This window comes from Drechmeria coniospora, chromosome 02, assembly GCF_001625195.1.
Source record: "Drechmeria coniospora strain ARSEF 6962 chromosome 02, whole genome shotgun sequence".
In the NCBI taxonomy this organism is placed as follows: Eukaryota; Fungi; Ascomycota; class Sordariomycetes; order Hypocreales; family Ophiocordycipitaceae; genus Drechmeria; species Drechmeria coniospora.
Window position 1 is genome coordinate 7,940,684 of NC_054390.1, and position 17,934 is coordinate 7,958,617.

General features: G+C 59.1%; 5 protein-coding genes across 5 annotated transcripts; 4 read left to right on the top strand and 1 right to left on the bottom strand.

The window, feature by feature from the left end:
• Positions 1 to 894: 894 nt before the first annotated feature.
• On the top strand, positions 895 to 2,708 carry DCS_05300 (MFS transporter; the record flags this gene model as incomplete). The annotated part of the gene is made up of 4 exons (XM_040802606.1): positions 895 to 1,064; positions 1,114 to 2,264; positions 2,319 to 2,423; positions 2,494 to 2,708. The coding sequence occupies 4 exons, from the start codon at positions 895 to 897 to the stop codon at positions 2,706 to 2,708; spliced, it is 1,641 nt and encodes a 546-aa protein (XP_040657639.1).
• A 659-nt stretch (positions 2,709 to 3,367) lies between these two features.
• On the top strand, positions 3,368 to 5,518 carry DCS_05301 (uncharacterized protein; the record flags this gene model as incomplete). The annotated part of the gene is made up of 3 exons (XM_040802607.1): positions 3,368 to 4,401; positions 4,472 to 4,880; positions 4,937 to 5,518. 3 exons carry the CDS (start codon positions 3,368 to 3,370, stop codon positions 5,516 to 5,518), a joined length of 2,025 nt encoding a protein of 674 aa, XP_040657640.1.
• Positions 5,519 to 8,156: 2,638 nt separating this feature from the next.
• On the top strand, positions 8,157 to 13,698 carry DCS_05302 (transmembrane protein; the record flags this gene model as incomplete). The annotated part of the gene is made up of 6 exons (XM_040802608.1): positions 8,157 to 8,363; positions 8,538 to 8,772; positions 9,081 to 9,274; positions 9,375 to 9,684; positions 9,746 to 12,357; positions 12,412 to 13,698. 6 exons carry the CDS (start codon positions 8,157 to 8,159, stop codon positions 13,696 to 13,698), a joined length of 4,845 nt encoding a protein of 1,614 aa, XP_040657641.1.
• Positions 13,699 to 15,016: 1,318 nt separating this feature from the next.
• DCS_05303 (proteasome component PRE2 precursor) lies at positions 15,017 to 15,996 on the top strand (the record flags this gene model as incomplete). Its single annotated transcript, XM_040802609.1, has 2 exons — positions 15,017 to 15,148; positions 15,190 to 15,996. 2 exons carry the CDS (start codon positions 15,017 to 15,019, stop codon positions 15,994 to 15,996), a joined length of 939 nt encoding a protein of 312 aa, XP_040657642.1.
• A 322-nt stretch (positions 15,997 to 16,318) lies between these two features.
• DCS_05304 (uncharacterized protein) lies at positions 16,319 to 17,797 on the bottom strand (the record flags this gene model as incomplete). The annotated part of the gene is made up of 1 exon (XM_040802610.1): positions 16,319 to 17,797. The coding sequence occupies one exon, from the start codon at positions 17,795 to 17,797 to the stop codon at positions 16,319 to 16,321; it is 1,479 nt and encodes a 492-aa protein (XP_040657643.1).
• Between the last annotated feature and the right edge of the window lie 137 nt (positions 17,798 to 17,934).

Here is a 17,934-nt window from a genome sequence, read left to right on the forward strand (position 1 = left end):
TTGAAGGTGTATGTATGTACGGGGCTCTGTGTCCGTGAGGTGTAGGTGTACGCCTACTACCTAGTAGTACCCTGGTAACTACTCCGTACAATGATATAAATGTAATACAAGTAATACTCCGTATTGTACGGAATAGGGAGAAAATTGGCACGTCGTCCAGTGTTCAGGCACAGGACTCGAACCTTGCCAGTACGTAGTTACAAGTACATTAATACTTAGGCACTTACTGCAGAACGTGCGTCTTACAGGTGTTCAACTAGGCGTATTACTACTACCGTAGGTACCGCAAGTACTTAAATACTTACCAGAGGTGTACCTACTTATGTACTTGTACCCCGTACTTGCTCCATGCATGCACTCCGTACTCCGTACCTGCTACCTTGTGGCATGGGTGCCGAGGGAGCAGCCATCTGTGGGGGTCGCCGATATTGGACCGCCTATATCGCCTAGGGTGCATGGTGCTGTCAGATCCATTCGGCCTTGCCGTCACCGATAGCCGCTTCAGTGTGGCCTCTCGCTCAAATTAAGGATGCGGCCGACGACAGCGAGCACGAGTGCAAAATACGCCTGTTCGTAAACACGTACACCCGCGGCAGGTACTGCTTGTGCGAGACATATCTGACAGCCGGACGGACCGCTCCACATGAGCAACCAAAGACCACCATGTTCTATCCGATCTGCACAAGACGATAGACCCAACCGCTCATTCCTCCCCTCCTTCTCCATGGCTGCAGCATGCTGCGTATCCGAAGCAGGTGGTAGCCGAGAGTGACGACTCCAGGTCGCCGGGTCCCGTACGAAACGGGCTCTCACACGCCTTGCCGTCGAACCCATCGTCGGTCGACGCCTCATCGACTATCCGTGGGCGAGCAGCATAGCAGCACATTCGCCTCCATGGCCGAAGACGACATCGTCGCGCAGGCGCCGAGACCTGACGTCGAGGATGTTGTCGACGAGAAGCGACCAAGGCGGACGCTCGGCAACGTCCGCCTGATGCACCATGATACGCAGGTCATCATCTTGGTTCCGACTCCCACGTCCGATGCCAACGATCCGCTCAATTGGTACGCCAAGCGCCTGCCTCCGCGGGGGTCCATGCTAATGTCGGCCCAGGCCGAGATGGCAGAAGCTCTACGTCGCCACCGTCGTCTGCATGGCCATGTTCATGTGCAACTTTCTCGCCGCGGGGCCAACCATAGCCATGGTGAATACGGCCCTGGACTTTTTCCCCGGCGCCATCGCCGACGGCTCCCTCCTGACCGTCGCCATTCCCCAGACGGCCTACTTCTTCACCACCACGGCCTTGCTGCAGGGGACGGGGAACCTCTTCTGGATCCCCATGGCCAACAAGTGGGGTCGCAGACCGGTCTACATCCTCAGCTACGCCATATACTTTGCCACCTCGGTGTGGCTCATCTTTGAGCATTCGTACGCCGGCTTCCTCGCCGGCCGCATCCTCATGGGCTTCGGGGCTGGTGCGGCCGAGACGGTGGCGCCCATCTCCATCGCCGACATCTTCTTCCTGCACGAGAGGGGGACCTTCATGTCCGCCTACACGTGCTTTCTCGCCATCGGCGTCGCCGCCGGCGTCATCATCTCGGGGCTGATTACCATCAATTTCCAGTGGCGAACCATATACCAGGTGGGCGCCGCTCTCGTCGGCTTCGTCCTCCTGTTGATCATCTTCACCTTCCCCGAGACGGCGTACCCGCGCGCGAAGACGTCGAGCGAGGAAGCACCCGCATCGGCCGACAATGGCGACTCGTCCAAGTCGGACGTCGAGAGGACGGCGAGCTCCGAGGGGAACAGGAGGGAGACGTACGCCCAGTCCCTCAAGGTCTTCCGCCGCATCTTGACGCACGAAAAACTGTTGAAGATGATGGTTCGCCCCTTTGGCTTGATTCTCTTGCCACCCGTCCTCTGGGCTGCCCTCGTCCAGGCCGTGACCATTGGCTTCCTGGTCGCCGTCACGTCCAACGTGGACCCCGCCTTCGAACTGGCCTACCGCTTCGAACCCTACCAGGTCGGCTTGTGTTTCTTTTCCGCCGTCGTCGGCTCCCTCTTCGGTCTTCCGGCCGGCGGTCAGCTCGGGGACAAGGTCGCCGAATACCTGACCAAGCGCAACGGGGGCATTCGCGAACCGGAGATGCGACTGCCGGCCATCATCCTGTCCTGCATCACATCCCCTTTGGCGTTGCTTCTCTTCGGCGTCGGCATCGAGCACCGGCTTCATTGGATCTGTCCAACCTTTGCACTCGGGCTCCGTACGTTCCCCTCTTTGATTATCCTGCACTTTTTCGCTGACGGCAGGCCGTTAGTGAACTTTTCCATCACGCAGGCAACCAACATCTGCCTGGTGTACGTCATTGATGCATACCGTCCCGTTGCTGGCGAGGTGACCCTGGCGGTCATGGGTTTCAAATGTGAGCTGCTCCCCCCCCCCCCCCCCCCCCAGCCTCCGTTTCGATCAAGCCCAATGACACGGGAGCACAGCACTGTTTGGATTCCTTCTTTCGTTCGAGACCAACTCTTGGGTCAACGAGAGCGGTTATCAAAATGCATACGGAGCCATGGCGGGCATCTCGGCCGCCGTCCTCATCGCGTGGCTACCCCTGTATTATTGGGGCAAGAAAATCAGGCACCGCAGTTTGCGGTGGCGAATCGTCTCATTCGTTCACTGGGACGATGACCGAGAAGTCGGAGAGTGAATCGATTTTAAATGGACAATGGCGGATGGGTGACCAATATCTTCTCGACGACTTCTGAGCGAGTGATAATGCCAATCCCGCCGACGTGGTTGGTCAAAGGTGGGAGCGGCATGTGCACCTTAGCGCGTGCCAGTGGTGCAGCACAGCAGGGGTAGGCAGGGGTAGTGATGGTGTGCTCCTTGCCCGCAGTGGAGATTAGTGAGCAGCCGTAGTGACTAAGCCGTGCTCATTTGACACCGACGCCACCCTCAAGGGACTCGACTGATAAGCTTGCATCCCGCGTGATAAGCCGCTGCCGTGGTCGAGCTTGACCAAGGCGCTCGCGTATTTGACTTTGACCCTCCCTCGACGGCGAGCAAGGTTGTCGGCTTCGATGCGGTTCCTGTTCCCTAGGGAACGTACGGCTTATGCCTAAGAAGCCAGTGAGTGACCGACCCGTGCCGTGACCGGGCCGCCTCCTTGCTCGGTCGGTGCTGATGTACCCTCGTGTCAAGTTTCCGGGTTACCCCCTACCTCTGGTACGGTGATACGAAGTCGAGCACGGGGCTGCGACTCCCCCCCTCCGGCACAGATAATCACTCGATACGACGGCGACGCTCATCATCCACCTCACCCGGCACAGATCGCGGAAAGCAACTCGACGGGTCTCATGTCCCAACATGGCCAGTCCTCCTGGCCAGTCGAGGCCCATCCCTGCCGAGGAACCGAGCAGAGCGAATGATGTCGTGAGCGGCACCTCCACGGCGTCATATTTTGATCCCGTCACGGAGGTTGCAGACCAGGGACCGTGTCGATGGCGTACAGCCGATTTCCACGACCAAGAATGTTCCCGCTACGTCGACTGCCCAACCCACGCCCATTCGCGAGGGCCTCCGGCGGATACGGATACAAGAGGATCACGGGCACCGGAACGCGATGCGAGGACGACGCGGCATGATCGCTTCGCCGCGGAACTTGCCTCGGACGAGGGTGCAATATATGGCATCGTCCCTTTCGGGCAGGCGATGGACACTCTGCCGTCCCGCATCTCGGAAGCACACGAAGCGTCCGACCTTTTCTCCCGATCCGAGCTCTCCACACATGATACCCTCCGTACCGAACAAGCGATGGAGGCTCTGCCGCCCCGTGACTTGGATGTTCGTGAGGCATCCGGCCGCTCCTCCGGATCCGAGGTCTCCATTCATCATACCCTTCGTGGCAAACAAGAGACGGAGGCTCTGCCATCCCGCAGCCCAGACGATCACGAAACGTCCGAACCGTCCACCCTTGCCCCTGATTCCTCGCAGGCTGCCGTCACGGCGGAGACCATCGTCGACCAGACAATCACGCTGCCTATCCGAACATCTTCACTGGCCAGAGGACTCGGTGACGTTTCACCAAGTGACCCGGGCCACGTGACGGAACATGTTGCCTCCATCCCATCCGCCCCCACGCAACAGGGGGACGAGGATGAGAGGGCGACCTATGAACAGTTGACGCGACTCGCCTCTGTCACCAGCCCTCTCGAACGCCAACCACGGAGCCTCTCTGGCGGATCAGGTGACCCGAGAGACCTAGCAGCGTCCCAAGAATCGCTTCATCTTCATGCATCCCCAGGCTTTGTTCTGCCTCGATGGCAACCCGATTCTGAGGCAACCCTGTGCCCCATCTGCCAAGCCCAATTTAGCATCTTTGTGCGAAAGCACCACTGCAGGTTGGTCACGTCTCCAAGTCTTGCCTGCTGTGCCTGGTTGAAGGGTTTTTGCTAAGTTGTGACGATGTAGAAAATGCGGACGAGTGGTGTGCAACTCATGCTCACCCCATCGGATCATCATTCCTCATCAATACATTGTGCGACCGTCGGGGTCCATGGTCCCGTCCATTGTCCCGTTGCCTCCGAGATTGCCGCTCGGAAGCCTCGACGTGGGATACGTGGACGGCGGCGGACCATCCGGCGGCGAAAGAGTACGGCTTTGCAACCCATGCGTGCCGGATCCCAACACGGCACCTCCTCTGAGCCCGGCATTGTCGGCTGGCGTATCGCCACCGCCTACGCAACATGGACTGGGTAACAACAACGGTCATGTGTACGGAACTCTCTCGTCGGCAATCCGGTACGGCTCCGCTTTCGCCGGCGGCCATGGTGGAGGTGGTTTTCAGTACTATCCCCCGCGGTCGAGAAGCATCACAATGGTGAGTGGACGAGTCGGCAACGTCGCAGAACAACGGAGATGCTGACACGCGCGCAGGGAACCGCACCGCATGGCGTCGTCGCGAGCGCAGGGCCCCATCAACGGGTCAGTGCGACATACGAGTCGCCATTCGATCGATTCCCGTCCGTCGCGTCGTCGAGCACGCCATCCGGTTCCCGACGGCACAGACAAAGCAACTCGGTCGGAGACGGCTCTCGTTCGTCACCACGGCACAGGGCTCTTCCTCCGCTGCCGCCGCCGATCGCCGAGGATGACGAGTGTCCCATCTGCCACCGGGAGCTGCCTTCGAGGTCACTGCCGGATTTCGAACAGCTTCGTGAATCGCACGTCACCGAGTGCATCCTGGCCCACAGCGCCTACGGCAGCCCGCAAAGGGCCGCCGGGGACGCCGCGCGACTCCCCGTTCAGAGACGGAGCGGCATGTACACCTACGCGGCGACGGAGAAGGACTGCATAGACGACGCCGAATGCACGATTTGCCTCGAAGAATTCGCAGCCGGCGTGCCGATGGCGAGGCTCGAGTGCCTCTGTCGCTTCCACCGAGCCTGCATCTCCGCGTGGTTCATCAGCCACCCGGGACGATGTCCCGTGCATCAGCACGACGGTTTTGGATTCTAGTGGGGTAGCATTTGCAGCATTTGCCGTGCGTCTCGCTCCCTCCGGCCTCCGGCCACTCGCTGCACGTTTGCCTGGGCGTTTGGAGCCGATTGATTCTTGGCAGGGGCAAGAAGGGGATGTGAGAGAGCAGGATTCCGCGCCGCCTCGGCACCTTGGGCGGCGAGCAAGAATGGGGGAATTCGTTCAGCGGCCCCCTTCCATCTCATGCCGATTGTTGCCTTTTCTTTCAGGCACATTGCGTTTAGCCACTTGTTTAGGGCATCATGCCTGATTAGGGAGTTCAAGTCATGGCACAGAGTACGCTGGTAGAAGGCAGCAGCAGCATCTCCGTCGGTGAAGTCATAAACAGTCCGGGGGAGAGACGGCGGGTGGTCGGGTTTCCGACATTGCATGATGGATGATGAGTGTGATGAGGTGATGGCATTCACATGGATGAAGTAATGCGTACTGGGTATCCGTACGGAGTGCTCCGTTACTACGTACTAGGTAGGTTAGTAGTCCACACCCAAGAACTCCGTACTTACAGTACATGTACTGTACAGAACGAGTAGTCGTAGTGCACCTGTTCGTGGGCTGCTTGTAATATACTAGGTACCTTGGGTGTGCGGAGTAATTAAAACAAGGACAGCGTGACACGACCTCTCGACCGCTACGTAATGCCTCATGCCGAGCACAGTGGCGACTCCCCTGAGCAAGAATCTTGGCACCCTCGGCGCTCTGTGGTAGGCGGATCTGCTGGTCGCAAAGCCGTTTGTTTGGTTAGGAACGGACAAAGTTACCTGCGATGGCGCTTCGTCGCCGAAGCACCGCTTTTCTACATGCGCTTGTCGGCGGCGTTCTCGGGCATCAACAGAGTTCAGCTAGTGGCTGCGTTTCGGTCGAGTCGTCGGCCTCGGTCCCAAACCGCACCAGAATCGTCGCCACGAACCGCTGTAGTGCGTCACGGCAACACCGTCATCGACCGGCACCCATACGGAGTACAGGATGGGATCCATGCCGCTTCCACGTCCAAGAGCATGAGTTGTGTTGTCCGTAGTGGCCCGGCCTCCGACACAGGGAGTCTCGGGTTCCGGACGGATGAACGTTGGACCGCACGGGGGCGTTGAATGCCGGCTACGGTTCCGACACATGCAAGTAAGTAATGGTAATGCAATGGGCGAACCATCCCATGCCGTTCCGTGAGCAGTTTTTTTGGTTTTCCAGCGAGTTGCAAGCGGACGCTGTGACGATGAGTGGAGGCTGTAGACCCCCGCCCACCAGCCACACACGTTAGCTACCAAGTACTACTACGTACTGCACTAGGTAGATACTGAATGCCTCGCAGGATAGATACGTACCATCAATCCATGACCACGGCCATTACCAAGTACTGTAAGTTCATGTACCTCTACCTACCTCTACCTAGTACCCATAACGTCGTGCTGACGTTGAGGGGATGGCGCACTAGCCAGCTGCAGGAGCTCCGGGACAATACCCGTAAACTACTACCCGTAAAGCTGCAGGACGTCCTGCAGTGGCCACTGCTGAGGCAACTGGCGGTTGGGCGACCTGCTAGCAGCCCACCAAGGCACACAAACCAGGAAGGTGGTTGATACAGGTACACGGGTCCCTACCTCTACGGAGTACTGCGCAAGTACTGTACTTACAACTACTTGCAAGTTGTAAAAGTACATGTACTGCAGCAGTGTTTTTTGGTACGACCAAGTGCTCAGTGCAACCATACTGCCTCCTCAGTCCCAAGGTATGGAGCGCTGAACCCCGACCACAGTACCACACCAAGACCATGGACGACGAAAGTACTCATTGAATGCTCAAGCAAATAGAGACAGGTGCAGGGAACGCGCCAGGAGGAAGCACCTGCACACCTCGCGCACAAGCTGCGTGGTGGTCTTGTGTACGGTAGCTGACCTCCCTCCCCTGCGCTGCTGAATGCCGACGTCATAAAGGTCCTGGTTGGTCGGAGGAACCCCTGGGGTGCCCCAGACAGGATCCTCATGCTCATCGTAGCGCCTCCGTCCTCTCAGCTGCAACGGGTACTCCGTACTTGTACTCCGTACTTGCATCACATCATGCCAACATGCTCCCCTCATGATTCATGACACCTGCCCATGCGGAGAGGGTGGTTTTATTAGAGGAAGCAGGCCCGGCCAGTCGTCACTCACTCCAACGGTCCTTGAACGACTATACAGTATAAGTAGGCGCTATGTGCCGAATACCTTTCAGGTGACTGATACCATGAACCCTGGAAAGGTACATGTGCAGGTAAGTACTGGCAAGTGCACGCTCAACGTACGTGTACATGTACAGTACAGTAAGTGCGTGACGATACAAGTGCACATTGTACTCCGTACTGTAAGTATCAGTACCTGGCCGATGGACGGAGTGCTCCGTACATGTACATATACTTCGGTTTAGAGGTGTACAATTGCTGTACAATTACAGTACAGTGCTTAAGTGCTGTACTTGCTGAACAACGTACTCCGTAGATACTAGGTACATTTAAGTGCTACGGAGTACTCCCTACCAAGTACTCCGTACGGAGTACATGTACAGTACTGTAGATCGGTACTACTTAGACTGGCGAGGGTACAAGTGTCATCCATGTACAGTATTACTCCGTACCAAGCAATAATACCTAATGCTTAGTATTACTCCGCAAGTACTCCGTACTTTGGCACATTATTGGCAGCTTCAGTACCGATCTGTCGAGTTCGCTACGCACAAGCAAGTACAGTCAGTACCTGTGTACGGAGTACTTGCATGTTGTAATTACAGTACTTGTACGGGTAACGGAGTACAGTGGAGCTGGGCAATACTTGTACGAGCAGAAGCGCACGCAAGTCCTGTATGCCTGCGGCGCATAACAAGTACTTGCAGTAATTACCGTACAGTTCGAGGTAGGTAATACGGCACATGCTGGCAAGTACGAGCGTGCACGCATGTGTGCACAGCTGCCAGGAGGCAAGTAAGTACTTATACATGTAAAGAGTGCAGGTTGGGGGGGGGCCTGTCGTATTAGCATCCACATCGAGCACCTCGTCAAGTCCTTGGCGTCGCCAGCCGTCCATCCTCCCTCCCGCTACTGCCACTTGCATCGCCAGCCGTCCCATCATCTCTGCCGCCACCACCAGCTTGTCTCGGTCGAGCCAAGCTCTCGTCTGTGGCTGACCCAGCCCCGGCTGTCTTGGATCACCTCCCCAAGTTCCCTCTCCAACCACAAATTTCAGTTACTTTCCTTGCCGATCGCAGTACCAGTATACGTAGCCCCTCCCTCGCCCTCTCGACACCGTTTCGCTTCGCTGCATCGCCATCGGCCGTTGAAGCTGCCAGGTTCGCCAACGCGGCCAGATCCCAAAGCCCGAACCCGCCAGACGTCGGCCCGCCGCGCATTGAAGCATTCGCTCGCCCGTCACGTCATCAATTCGACACCTGCACGACGCTTGCTTACCTTGCCCCGTCCGCCGTGCTCTGCACCCGCGAAGCGATCCTCTCCGCTCGGCCGACCGAAGCCAGATTGCCCACCGGCTGGCCGCACGCTCGCCCCGGCCCATCGCCATTGCAGGCGCCATGACTGCTAGGGAGGCGCAGGAGCTCAAGGCGCAGGGGGTCATCGAGGCGGCCCGGGACCCTCAGAGCCAGGTGACGGCCGAAGCGGCCGAGAGGGAGATCGTCGCGCGGTCCAAGAAAGCCGGCATCCCGGCCTTCGACTTCGATGCCAACGCCACGACGGAGCAGAAACGAGCTCAGGCACAGGCCGTGAGTCCCGTCGCGCCCCCCTCCTCTGTCGTCGGCCTGCACCCTTTGCCGTCGTCGTGGACCCTTTTTGCTGACTGGGCATGACGTCCCTGCCGCCCAGGCCGTACCCCGCGAGCTTCAGCACAGCAGGCGCCCGAAGGGTGCCGCCATCATCACCGACCAGGACGACGGCACCGGCCCGGACGAGGATCTCCCAGAGGCCAGCAAGGCCGGCGTCCTCGACGTCGCCACCGACGCCGATGGCAAGCGTCTCGCCGACGGCACCGACCCCGGCGCCAAGGAAGCTCCCTTCGCCCGCACCGGCTGGGCGCCCAAGATGGGCTGGCCGGTCGAGAGTATGAGGGAGGCCGAGAGCTTGCTGGACCACGCTACCTGGGCCGAGGGCAAGCTCCCGGACAAGCTCTACGGAGGTGAGCTCGGACCGTGACCGCCCGAGGCTGGCCCGCCCGAGGCTAATTCGTGTGTCGGCAGATTGGTACCACAACGTTGCCCTCGTCATCTTCGCCTGCATCTCGTCCTGGCTCGTCGCCGTCTTCGGTGGCGGCTTGGGTTGGGTCTTCATCATCATGGCCGTCTGCGCAACCTACTACCGAACCTCGCTGCGGCGCGTGCGGCGCAACTTTCGCGACGACATCACGCGAGAGTTGGCCCTCAAGAAGATCGACACCGACAGCGAGTCTCTCGAGTGGATCAACTCCTTTCTCGTCAAGTTTTGGCCCATCTACCAGCCCGTGCTGGCCCAGACCATCATCAACTCGGTCGACCAGGTTCTCAGCTCGGCGACGCCCGCCTTCCTCGACAGCCTGAAGCTCAAGACCTTCACCCTCGGCTCGAAGCCTCCACGCATGGAGCACGTCAAGACGTATCCCAAGACCGAGGACGACATCGTCATGATGGACTGGAAGTTCAGCTTCACGCCCAACGACACGGCCGACATGACCGCCCGCCAGCTGAAGAACAAGATCAACCCCAAGGTCGTCTTGGAGATTCGCATCGGCAAGGCCATGATCAGCAAGGGTCTCGACGTCATCGTCGAGGACATGGCCTTCTCCGGCATCATGCGCCTCAAGATCAAGCTGCAGATTCCCTTCCCCCACGTCGACAGGATCGAGATGTGTTTCCTCGAGCGCCCGACCATCGACTACGTCTGCAAGCCCCTCGGCGGCGACAGCTTCGGCTTCGACATCAACTTCGTCCCGGGCCTCGAAAGCTTCATCCTCGAGCAGATCCACGGCAACCTGGCGCCCATGATGTACGCGCCGAACGTCTTCCCCATCGAGGTGGCCAAGATGCTCGCCGGAACCCCCGTCGACCAGGCCGTCGGCGTGCTCGCCCTGACCATCCACGGCGCGCAGGGCCTCAAGAACACGGACAACTTTGCCGGCACCGTCGACCCCTACGCCTGCATCAGCTTCAGCCGCCGCCAGGAGCTCGCCCGAACCAAGACGATCGAGGACAACTCCAACCCGAGGTGGAACGAGACGCACTACCTCATCGTCACCTCCTTCAACGACTCGCTCGACATCCAGGTCTTCGACAAAAACGAGTTTCGCAAGTCCAAGGAGCTCGGCGTCGCTTCCTTCCGTCTCGAGGACCTCGAGGAGCTCAACGTGCGCGAGAACGAGCGGATCGAGGTCATCGCCGACGGCAAGGCCCGCGGCGTCGTCTCCTGCGACCTCCGCTTTTTCCCCGTCATGGAGCCCACGACGGGCGAGGACGGAAAGCCGGAACCGCTGCCGCCATCCAACCAGGGCATCCTGCGATTCACCGTCGAGCAGGCCAAGGACCTCGACGGCACCAAGAGTCTCGTCGGCATGCTCAACCCGTACGCCGACATGTTCCTCAACGGCAAGGCGGTGCACCAGACCAAGAAGCTCAAACGCACCAACAACCCCATTTGGGACAACGGATCCAAGGAAATTCTCATCACGGACCGCGCAAAGGCCAAGTTGGGCGTCACCATCAAGGATGACAGGGATCTGACGGGAGACCAGGTCCTCGGCAAGTACCAGATCAAGCTCGACGAGATGCTCGAGTGCATGGAGCAGGGCAAGGAGTGGTACCAGCTGTCCGGCGCCCACAGCGGTCGCGTCAAGATGATGGCGCAGTGGAGGCCCGTCGCCATCTCCGGCGTCGTCGGCACCGGAGGCTACGTCACGCCCATCGGCGTCATGCGATTCCATTTCCAGAAGGCCACCGACCTGCGCAACTTTGAGTCCTTTGGCAAGTCGGACCCGTACGTGCGTGTGCTCATGTCTGGCGTCGACAAGGCCCGCACCGTCACCTTCCGGAACGATCTCAACCCGGAATGGGATGAGGTTCTCTACCTTCCCATCCACACGCCGCGGGACAGGCTGTCTCTCGAGGTCATGGATGCCGAGAAGCTGGGCAAGGATCGAAGTCTGGGCCTGGTCGAGGTTTTCGCCGGCGACTTTGTCCACCAGGACGACAACGGCGAGTATCTCGTCCACGACAAGAAGCAAGTTCGAAACGAAGGTCTCCGTCTGCACGGAAAGGGTATCCCCAAGGGAGCGTTGACCTACACAGTTTCCTTCTACCCATGCCTCAACGTCGCCGACCCCGAGGAGGATGAGGAGGAAGAGGGAGCCGAGAAGGCTGCTGCCGGGGACAAGATCACCAACGGCACCAGCAAGGGCGGAGATCTGCCGAGCGACGCCAAACCTAGCGCGAAGGCGGACAAGGATGGCGAGAAGCAGTCGCAATCATCCACGTCGACGCCCGAAAGGCAATCGGTCGAAAAGAAGGGACCGCCAAAGATTCGCCTCAGCCCCGAGGAGCTCCTCAAGCATGAGAGCGGCTTGCTCATTTTCCGCCTTCTCGAGGGCGAGCTCCCCGAGAGCAACAGCCGTCTCGAGGTGTTTGTGGACGACATGGCCTACGCGTCGTACGTTTCGTCGACAACGCAAGGAAAGACGCACAAGTTCGACGAGATTGGCGACTGTGTCATTCGGGAAATCGACGTGTCGCGCCTGACCATCAAGGCTCGGAAGAAGGGTGACGAAAAGGACCAGATACTCGCGCAGCTGACGGGGAACACTCTGGAGACGCTCAAGCAATGCCTGGTACGTCCGCCCTGTCTGGAGCATGTGGCACCGGGGAACTAACGACGGCCGCAGAATAACCCGACAACTCTCAAGTTGAAAAGCGACGATGGCAAGAACGGCTGGGTCAAGGTTAGCCTCAAATACGTGCCCATCAAGATGCAGCTCGACCCCAGCGAGAGCATCAACAACATGGGCAAGCTTCGCGTCGACGTCTTGGACGCCATGGAACTGCCCTCGGCCGACCGAAATGGCAAGAGTGATCCGTACTGCAAGTTCGAGCTGAACGGTCAGGAAGTGTACAAGACCAAGGTGCAGAAGAAGACGCTGTCGCCGGCCTGGAACGAATTCTTCGAGGTCAGCGTCCCGTCCCGCACGGGCGCGAACTTTGTCGTCAACATCTACGACTACGACTTTGCCGACAAGCCCGACTTCTTGGGGGGCGCCTTGATCAACCTGGCGAACCTCGACCCGTTCAAGCCTTCGGAATCCCGATACGTCCTGGACGGCAAGTCAGGCAGCGTGCGGATTCGACTGCTTTTCCGACCAGACTACGTCACCAGAACCAGGCAGGGTACCTCCAACTTCACGGGCACGTTCTCGGCGCCCTCTCGGATCGTCACCGGTGTTGCCGGGGCGCCTATCAAGGGCGGCGCCGTCGTCGCCGGTGCCGTCGGGCACGGAGTCGGCCGCGGAGCATCCTTCCTGAAGCGTGGCGTCTTTGGCAAGAAGAAGGATGGGGACGAAACGAACGGCGCGCTGCCCGAGGTTGCCGAGATGGACCCGGCGGGCAGCGAAGTTGGACCTGGCGGCGCACCAGAGGCCGCGCCCACTCCCAGCATCGAGCTCAACTCTCCCGGTCACAGCCGACATAGGAGCATCGGTGCCTCGTCGATACACAGCGCCGCACCCGGCTCCGGCCCGACCGGGACCGCCTCGTTCACCGTCGTTTCCGCCGCGGGATATCCGCCAACGGCCGATCTCTACGTCGTCGTCTCCCAGATGTCCCCGAAGGAGAAGGCCATCGGCAAGACCAAGCACCACAAGTCCTCCACGGGAGAATGGACCTTTGACGACACCTTCACGGCAAAGTGTTCCTCGGACGCTCAGTTCAAGATTGAGGTGAAGGGTGATCACTTCATAGGCAAGAGTGACGACCTCGGCGAGCATGTCTACTTTGTAGACGAATCGGGATCCGGCGCGGCGAAGGAACTCACCATCGGCGCCGGCACCGTGACGCTGAAGAGCCACTTTCAGCCAGCCGAGCAGAGCACTCCCGACACACCAAAGTCCCATGTGCGACGGAGTTTCTTGGGCAATCGTGAAGGGCGCGGAAGTAGGGAGCCGACGCCAAATCCCTAGGCCGCCACGGCAGTCTTTGTAGGTGAAGGCTCGCACAATTTGCTCCGTCGTGGGACGAGGCGTGAGGGACTCCGAAGGATGGGATACGTTTCCAGGGCCAGTTCCCCTGTACTGCCGCCAGCCGTGCTCCACGATTCACCGCCACTGTCCTAAACGGCGCCCCTATGTCGCGTTTTGTTTTAACTTTCATTCCCTGCACTTCTTCTGTATCGTTCTTCCCTTGCTTTCGCTTCGCTGCATTCATTCTCTTGGCCGCCATGTCTCCTCTGGCGAAGAAGCAGACACAAGCTGCGGGGAACAGGGGACCTTGCTCGGGCTGTGCTGAAAGGTTATACCTTTTGTGAAGTATTCGATATCCAGCTGGTTAGGTACCTAAATAGGTATTAATGTTGCACAAGTATTGAAGGTCTCGTCTCGCAATGCAGCAAACTTGGAAAAGTCGGCCAGACTCTTGGTTGCTGACCGGGTGCGCATTCCTGAGCCCCGTTGCAAATGGTGACAATCGACGACATAGGACCCAGAGTGCCTGCCTATTCATTATTACGGGCCGAATAGCGGATGGGCGAGAGTACCAGTAGCGATATACTTGGTATTTGCCGAGGACGATGTGTTTCTTCCTGTTGCGGTGAATACTTGCTTTCAATCATATTGTACTCCGTACGAAGGTGTGCATGTACTGGAAGTAAGCAATAATTTACTTGATTTACATGACAGTCCTTGTAATGATAATACTCCGTCCAGTCCACCATTCGTTTGTTCCTGCATGAGCCGTCAGGCGACGAGGCACCAAACCAATGCAGGTTTGGACTAGCGCGTGGCACGTGAGCGAGCACGTACAGTACAGCAAGTACCTTGGTACATGGGCAAGTAACGTATTTGGTGGCGCGTTAGATGAAAAGTACCTCGACAACTGAGGCGCACCATGCGTAGACATGGAACCCAAGGAAGATTATGTATGGGTACATCACCCTTAACACTTGTTTCTGCCGTCGGTGGTGACGCGCGATCCTGAAGCTGCCTGCCCATCCGTCTTACTTGGCAACGTCAAACCTCCCAACAAGGCGGCATCGGGCCATCCTTCACCATCGGTTGTACGCCTTCATCAATCGCTCGCTAAACAACATCTCCTGACTTCACGTCTTCGTTTTCTTGACCGTATTCTGCAGTCCAACGATCACCGGGAACTACTAACGAGCCCAGCCAGCTTCGGCAAGCTCCCGAAAGCTCCAGGTGCAGAGCTCTCCACGCTCTCGCTCACCTCAACACACGTCAAGACACTGACTACCTGCCGTCTTTTTCTGTCATTTATCCGCCCACGATGGATACTCTTGTGGCAAGATATGGCCGTCCCGCCTACGAGCAAAACGAGCCCTTTGAGGACGAAACGCAGGAGCTGATGAACCCAATGTCGAGCCTCTTGGGCAAGTTTGCCATGCCCCCTGTTGCCCAGGTGAGTACTCTGCCATGCTGCGATGTGCATTTCTAGTGCAGGAAAGCATGGATTTTGTCGGTAAAACTGGCATGTTTGGATGGATCAATGCAAATTCGGAGGCTGACCTGGGTTTCCTTCCGAAACAGCCCTCGTCCTGGCTCCGCGCCGCGACGGACGATCGATCAAATGCCGATTGCCCCATCAAGATTGCACACGGTACTACGACGCTTGCTTTTCGCTTCCAGGGCGGTATTATCGTGGCGACGGACTCGCGAGCCTCGGCCGGCAACTGGATCTCGTCCCAGACGGTCAAGAAGGTGATTGAGATCAACAGCGTGCTGCTGGGCACCATGGCCGGTGGCGCGGCCGATTGCCAGTACTGGCTCGCCTGGCTGGGCATGCAGTGCCGACTCCATGAGCTGCGTCACAAGCGCCGCATCAGCGTCGCCGCCGCGAGCAAGATTCTCGCCAACCTCGTTTATTCCTACAAGGGCATGGGCCTGAGCATGGGTACCATGTGCGCCGGCGTCACCAAGGAGGAGGGCCCGGCTCTCTATTACGTCGACAGCGATGGCACCCGGCTCGCCGGTAACCTCTTCTGCGTCGGCAGCGGCCAAACGTTTGCGTACGGTGTGCTGGATGCCGAGTACAAGTATGACCTCAAGGTCGACGAGGCGCTGGAGCTCGGAAGAAGAAGCATCCTGGCGGCCACGCACCGCGATGCCTTCTCTGGTGGTTACATCAACCTCTACCACATCAAGGAGGACGGTTGGGTGAAGCACGGGTTCAACGATACGAACCCCATCTTCTGGAAGACGAAGCTTGAGAAGGGCGAGTTTTCCAACGTGTCGAGCGAATTGGAATAGATGCAGCCGACCTGGCTAGCATGCTCGCTCGACCTGGCGGATGGAGGATTGTACGCTGGTCAAATACAACCAGAGATGCATCCCAGACACAGGCACACTTGTACAACAATGCAAACAAGACACTGGCCCTCCTGCGCTCAGGTTGTAGCACCTCGTGCTGCTTGTCTGATACAAGTAGACGTTGTTCATGATTCGGTTGGGATTACCTGCACGTAGAAAGCACTGCTCCGTACGCCTGCCTGGCGCTCTCATCCGGTAATGCGCACGTGCATTACTTGTCATGCACACGGCCGCGTGTCAACCGGGTATCATATCACGGTAGTCAGGGAAATGAAGCTTTTTGCTTCAGCCACCCATCCACGCCCAGTATCCCCTCGCCCACTGCCGGATCCATGGACCACTTGCCGATGGGCCGCACCGACAGGTCGCTCGCCCAGCCGGCATCGTACATCTCGACGGCGGTCCAGGCAACCATGGCGGCGTTGTCGGTGCACAGTGTGACGGGCGGCGCGAGGATGGGCAAGTCAGGGAAGCCGCGTGCGACCAGGGTGCTGCGCAGGACGTGCATAAGAAAGCGGTTTGAGGCGACGCCTCCCGCGACGACGAGTGCGTGCGCTGCCGCAGGCACGGAGGAGCCGGGCTGGGCGACGTCGGTCAAGGCAAGCACGAGGCGCGAGACGAGGTGCTGAAAGGCAGCGCGGAGAGTGTGGCGGGCGAGGGCGCGGCGCTCGGCGAGATCCATAGACGGGTTGGCAGCGGCGATGCGGTGGACGTTGGTGTAGATGCTGCTAAAAGAGAAGACCAGCTTTCGCGAGTTGCGAAAGGGCAACGGCACCGTCCAGGAATACCCAGAGGGCACGTCAACCATCTCGTCGTGGCGCGAGGTGGCGGGGCGGAAGAAGTCGGCATGCTGGGCGCCCACGTCGCCGAGGTCGGGCGGGAAGGCAAATTCCTCGAGGACGCGGCCGTACATGACGTCGGGGCTGGCTTCGAGGACGTCGGCAGGAAGGATGACACGGGCAGTCTGGTCGAGCAGGTTGCCAATGGCGATGTCGGCCGTGTTGGCGAGGATGCGGTGGTGGACGAGCGAGGTCGAGTGCACGAGCTGCGTATGGCCACCCGAAACGAGGAGGGAGAGGAAGGGGAATTCGGGACAGCTGGTCAAGGTTTCGGCTCCGGCTCCCGTGTCGACTTCAACGTCGGATTCGGCAGCAGCTTCGCCTTCCGTTCGCACTCGCGCCGTCTCCTCTCCCAGGGCATGGACGAGGCGCGGCGTCAGGGCGTGGGCCTGCATGTGATGGACGGCAAGGAGGGGCACGTCCCAGGCGACGGCCAGACCCTTGGCCATGTTGAGTCCGACGGCGAGGTTCGCCATGATGCCGGGGCCTCGGGTGACGGAAACGAAGTCAGGCATCTTCCTGTTCGTCCTGCACTCGCCGTCGCCCACGGCAAGCACTCTGCCGCCTTCATTGCCGCCGTCGCAAGCACGGGCGTCGGGGAGGAAGGCGAGGGCTCTGCGAACCAGTGGTGCGAGCGAGGCATTGTGACCCTGGACGGCGATGGCCGGGTTGACGCCCTTGAACGGCCGGTTGTCCGAGGAGATGCGCTCATTGAAGAGCAGCGAGGCCCGACCGGTGCGTCGGCAGCGAGAGAGTACGGCGACGGCTGTGTCGTCGCATGAAGTTTCAATTGCGAGCGTAACAAGAGATGGACCTGTTGCCGCCGTCGTGCTTCTATGAGTCCGCAGGCGGGGGCCATGAATAAGACGACGACGTATGTGGTGACATGCTGGGCGCAGCATCAAGACTCCAGGAGTGCGGGACGAAGTCGTAGAACAGGAAAGATGTCGTCGCGGGCCGAGAGAGAGATGTTCGACCCGTGAAGTGAAGTGAAGTGAAAATTGTGGTTACGGTGGCAGTAGTTGAGGGGTGTACTGAC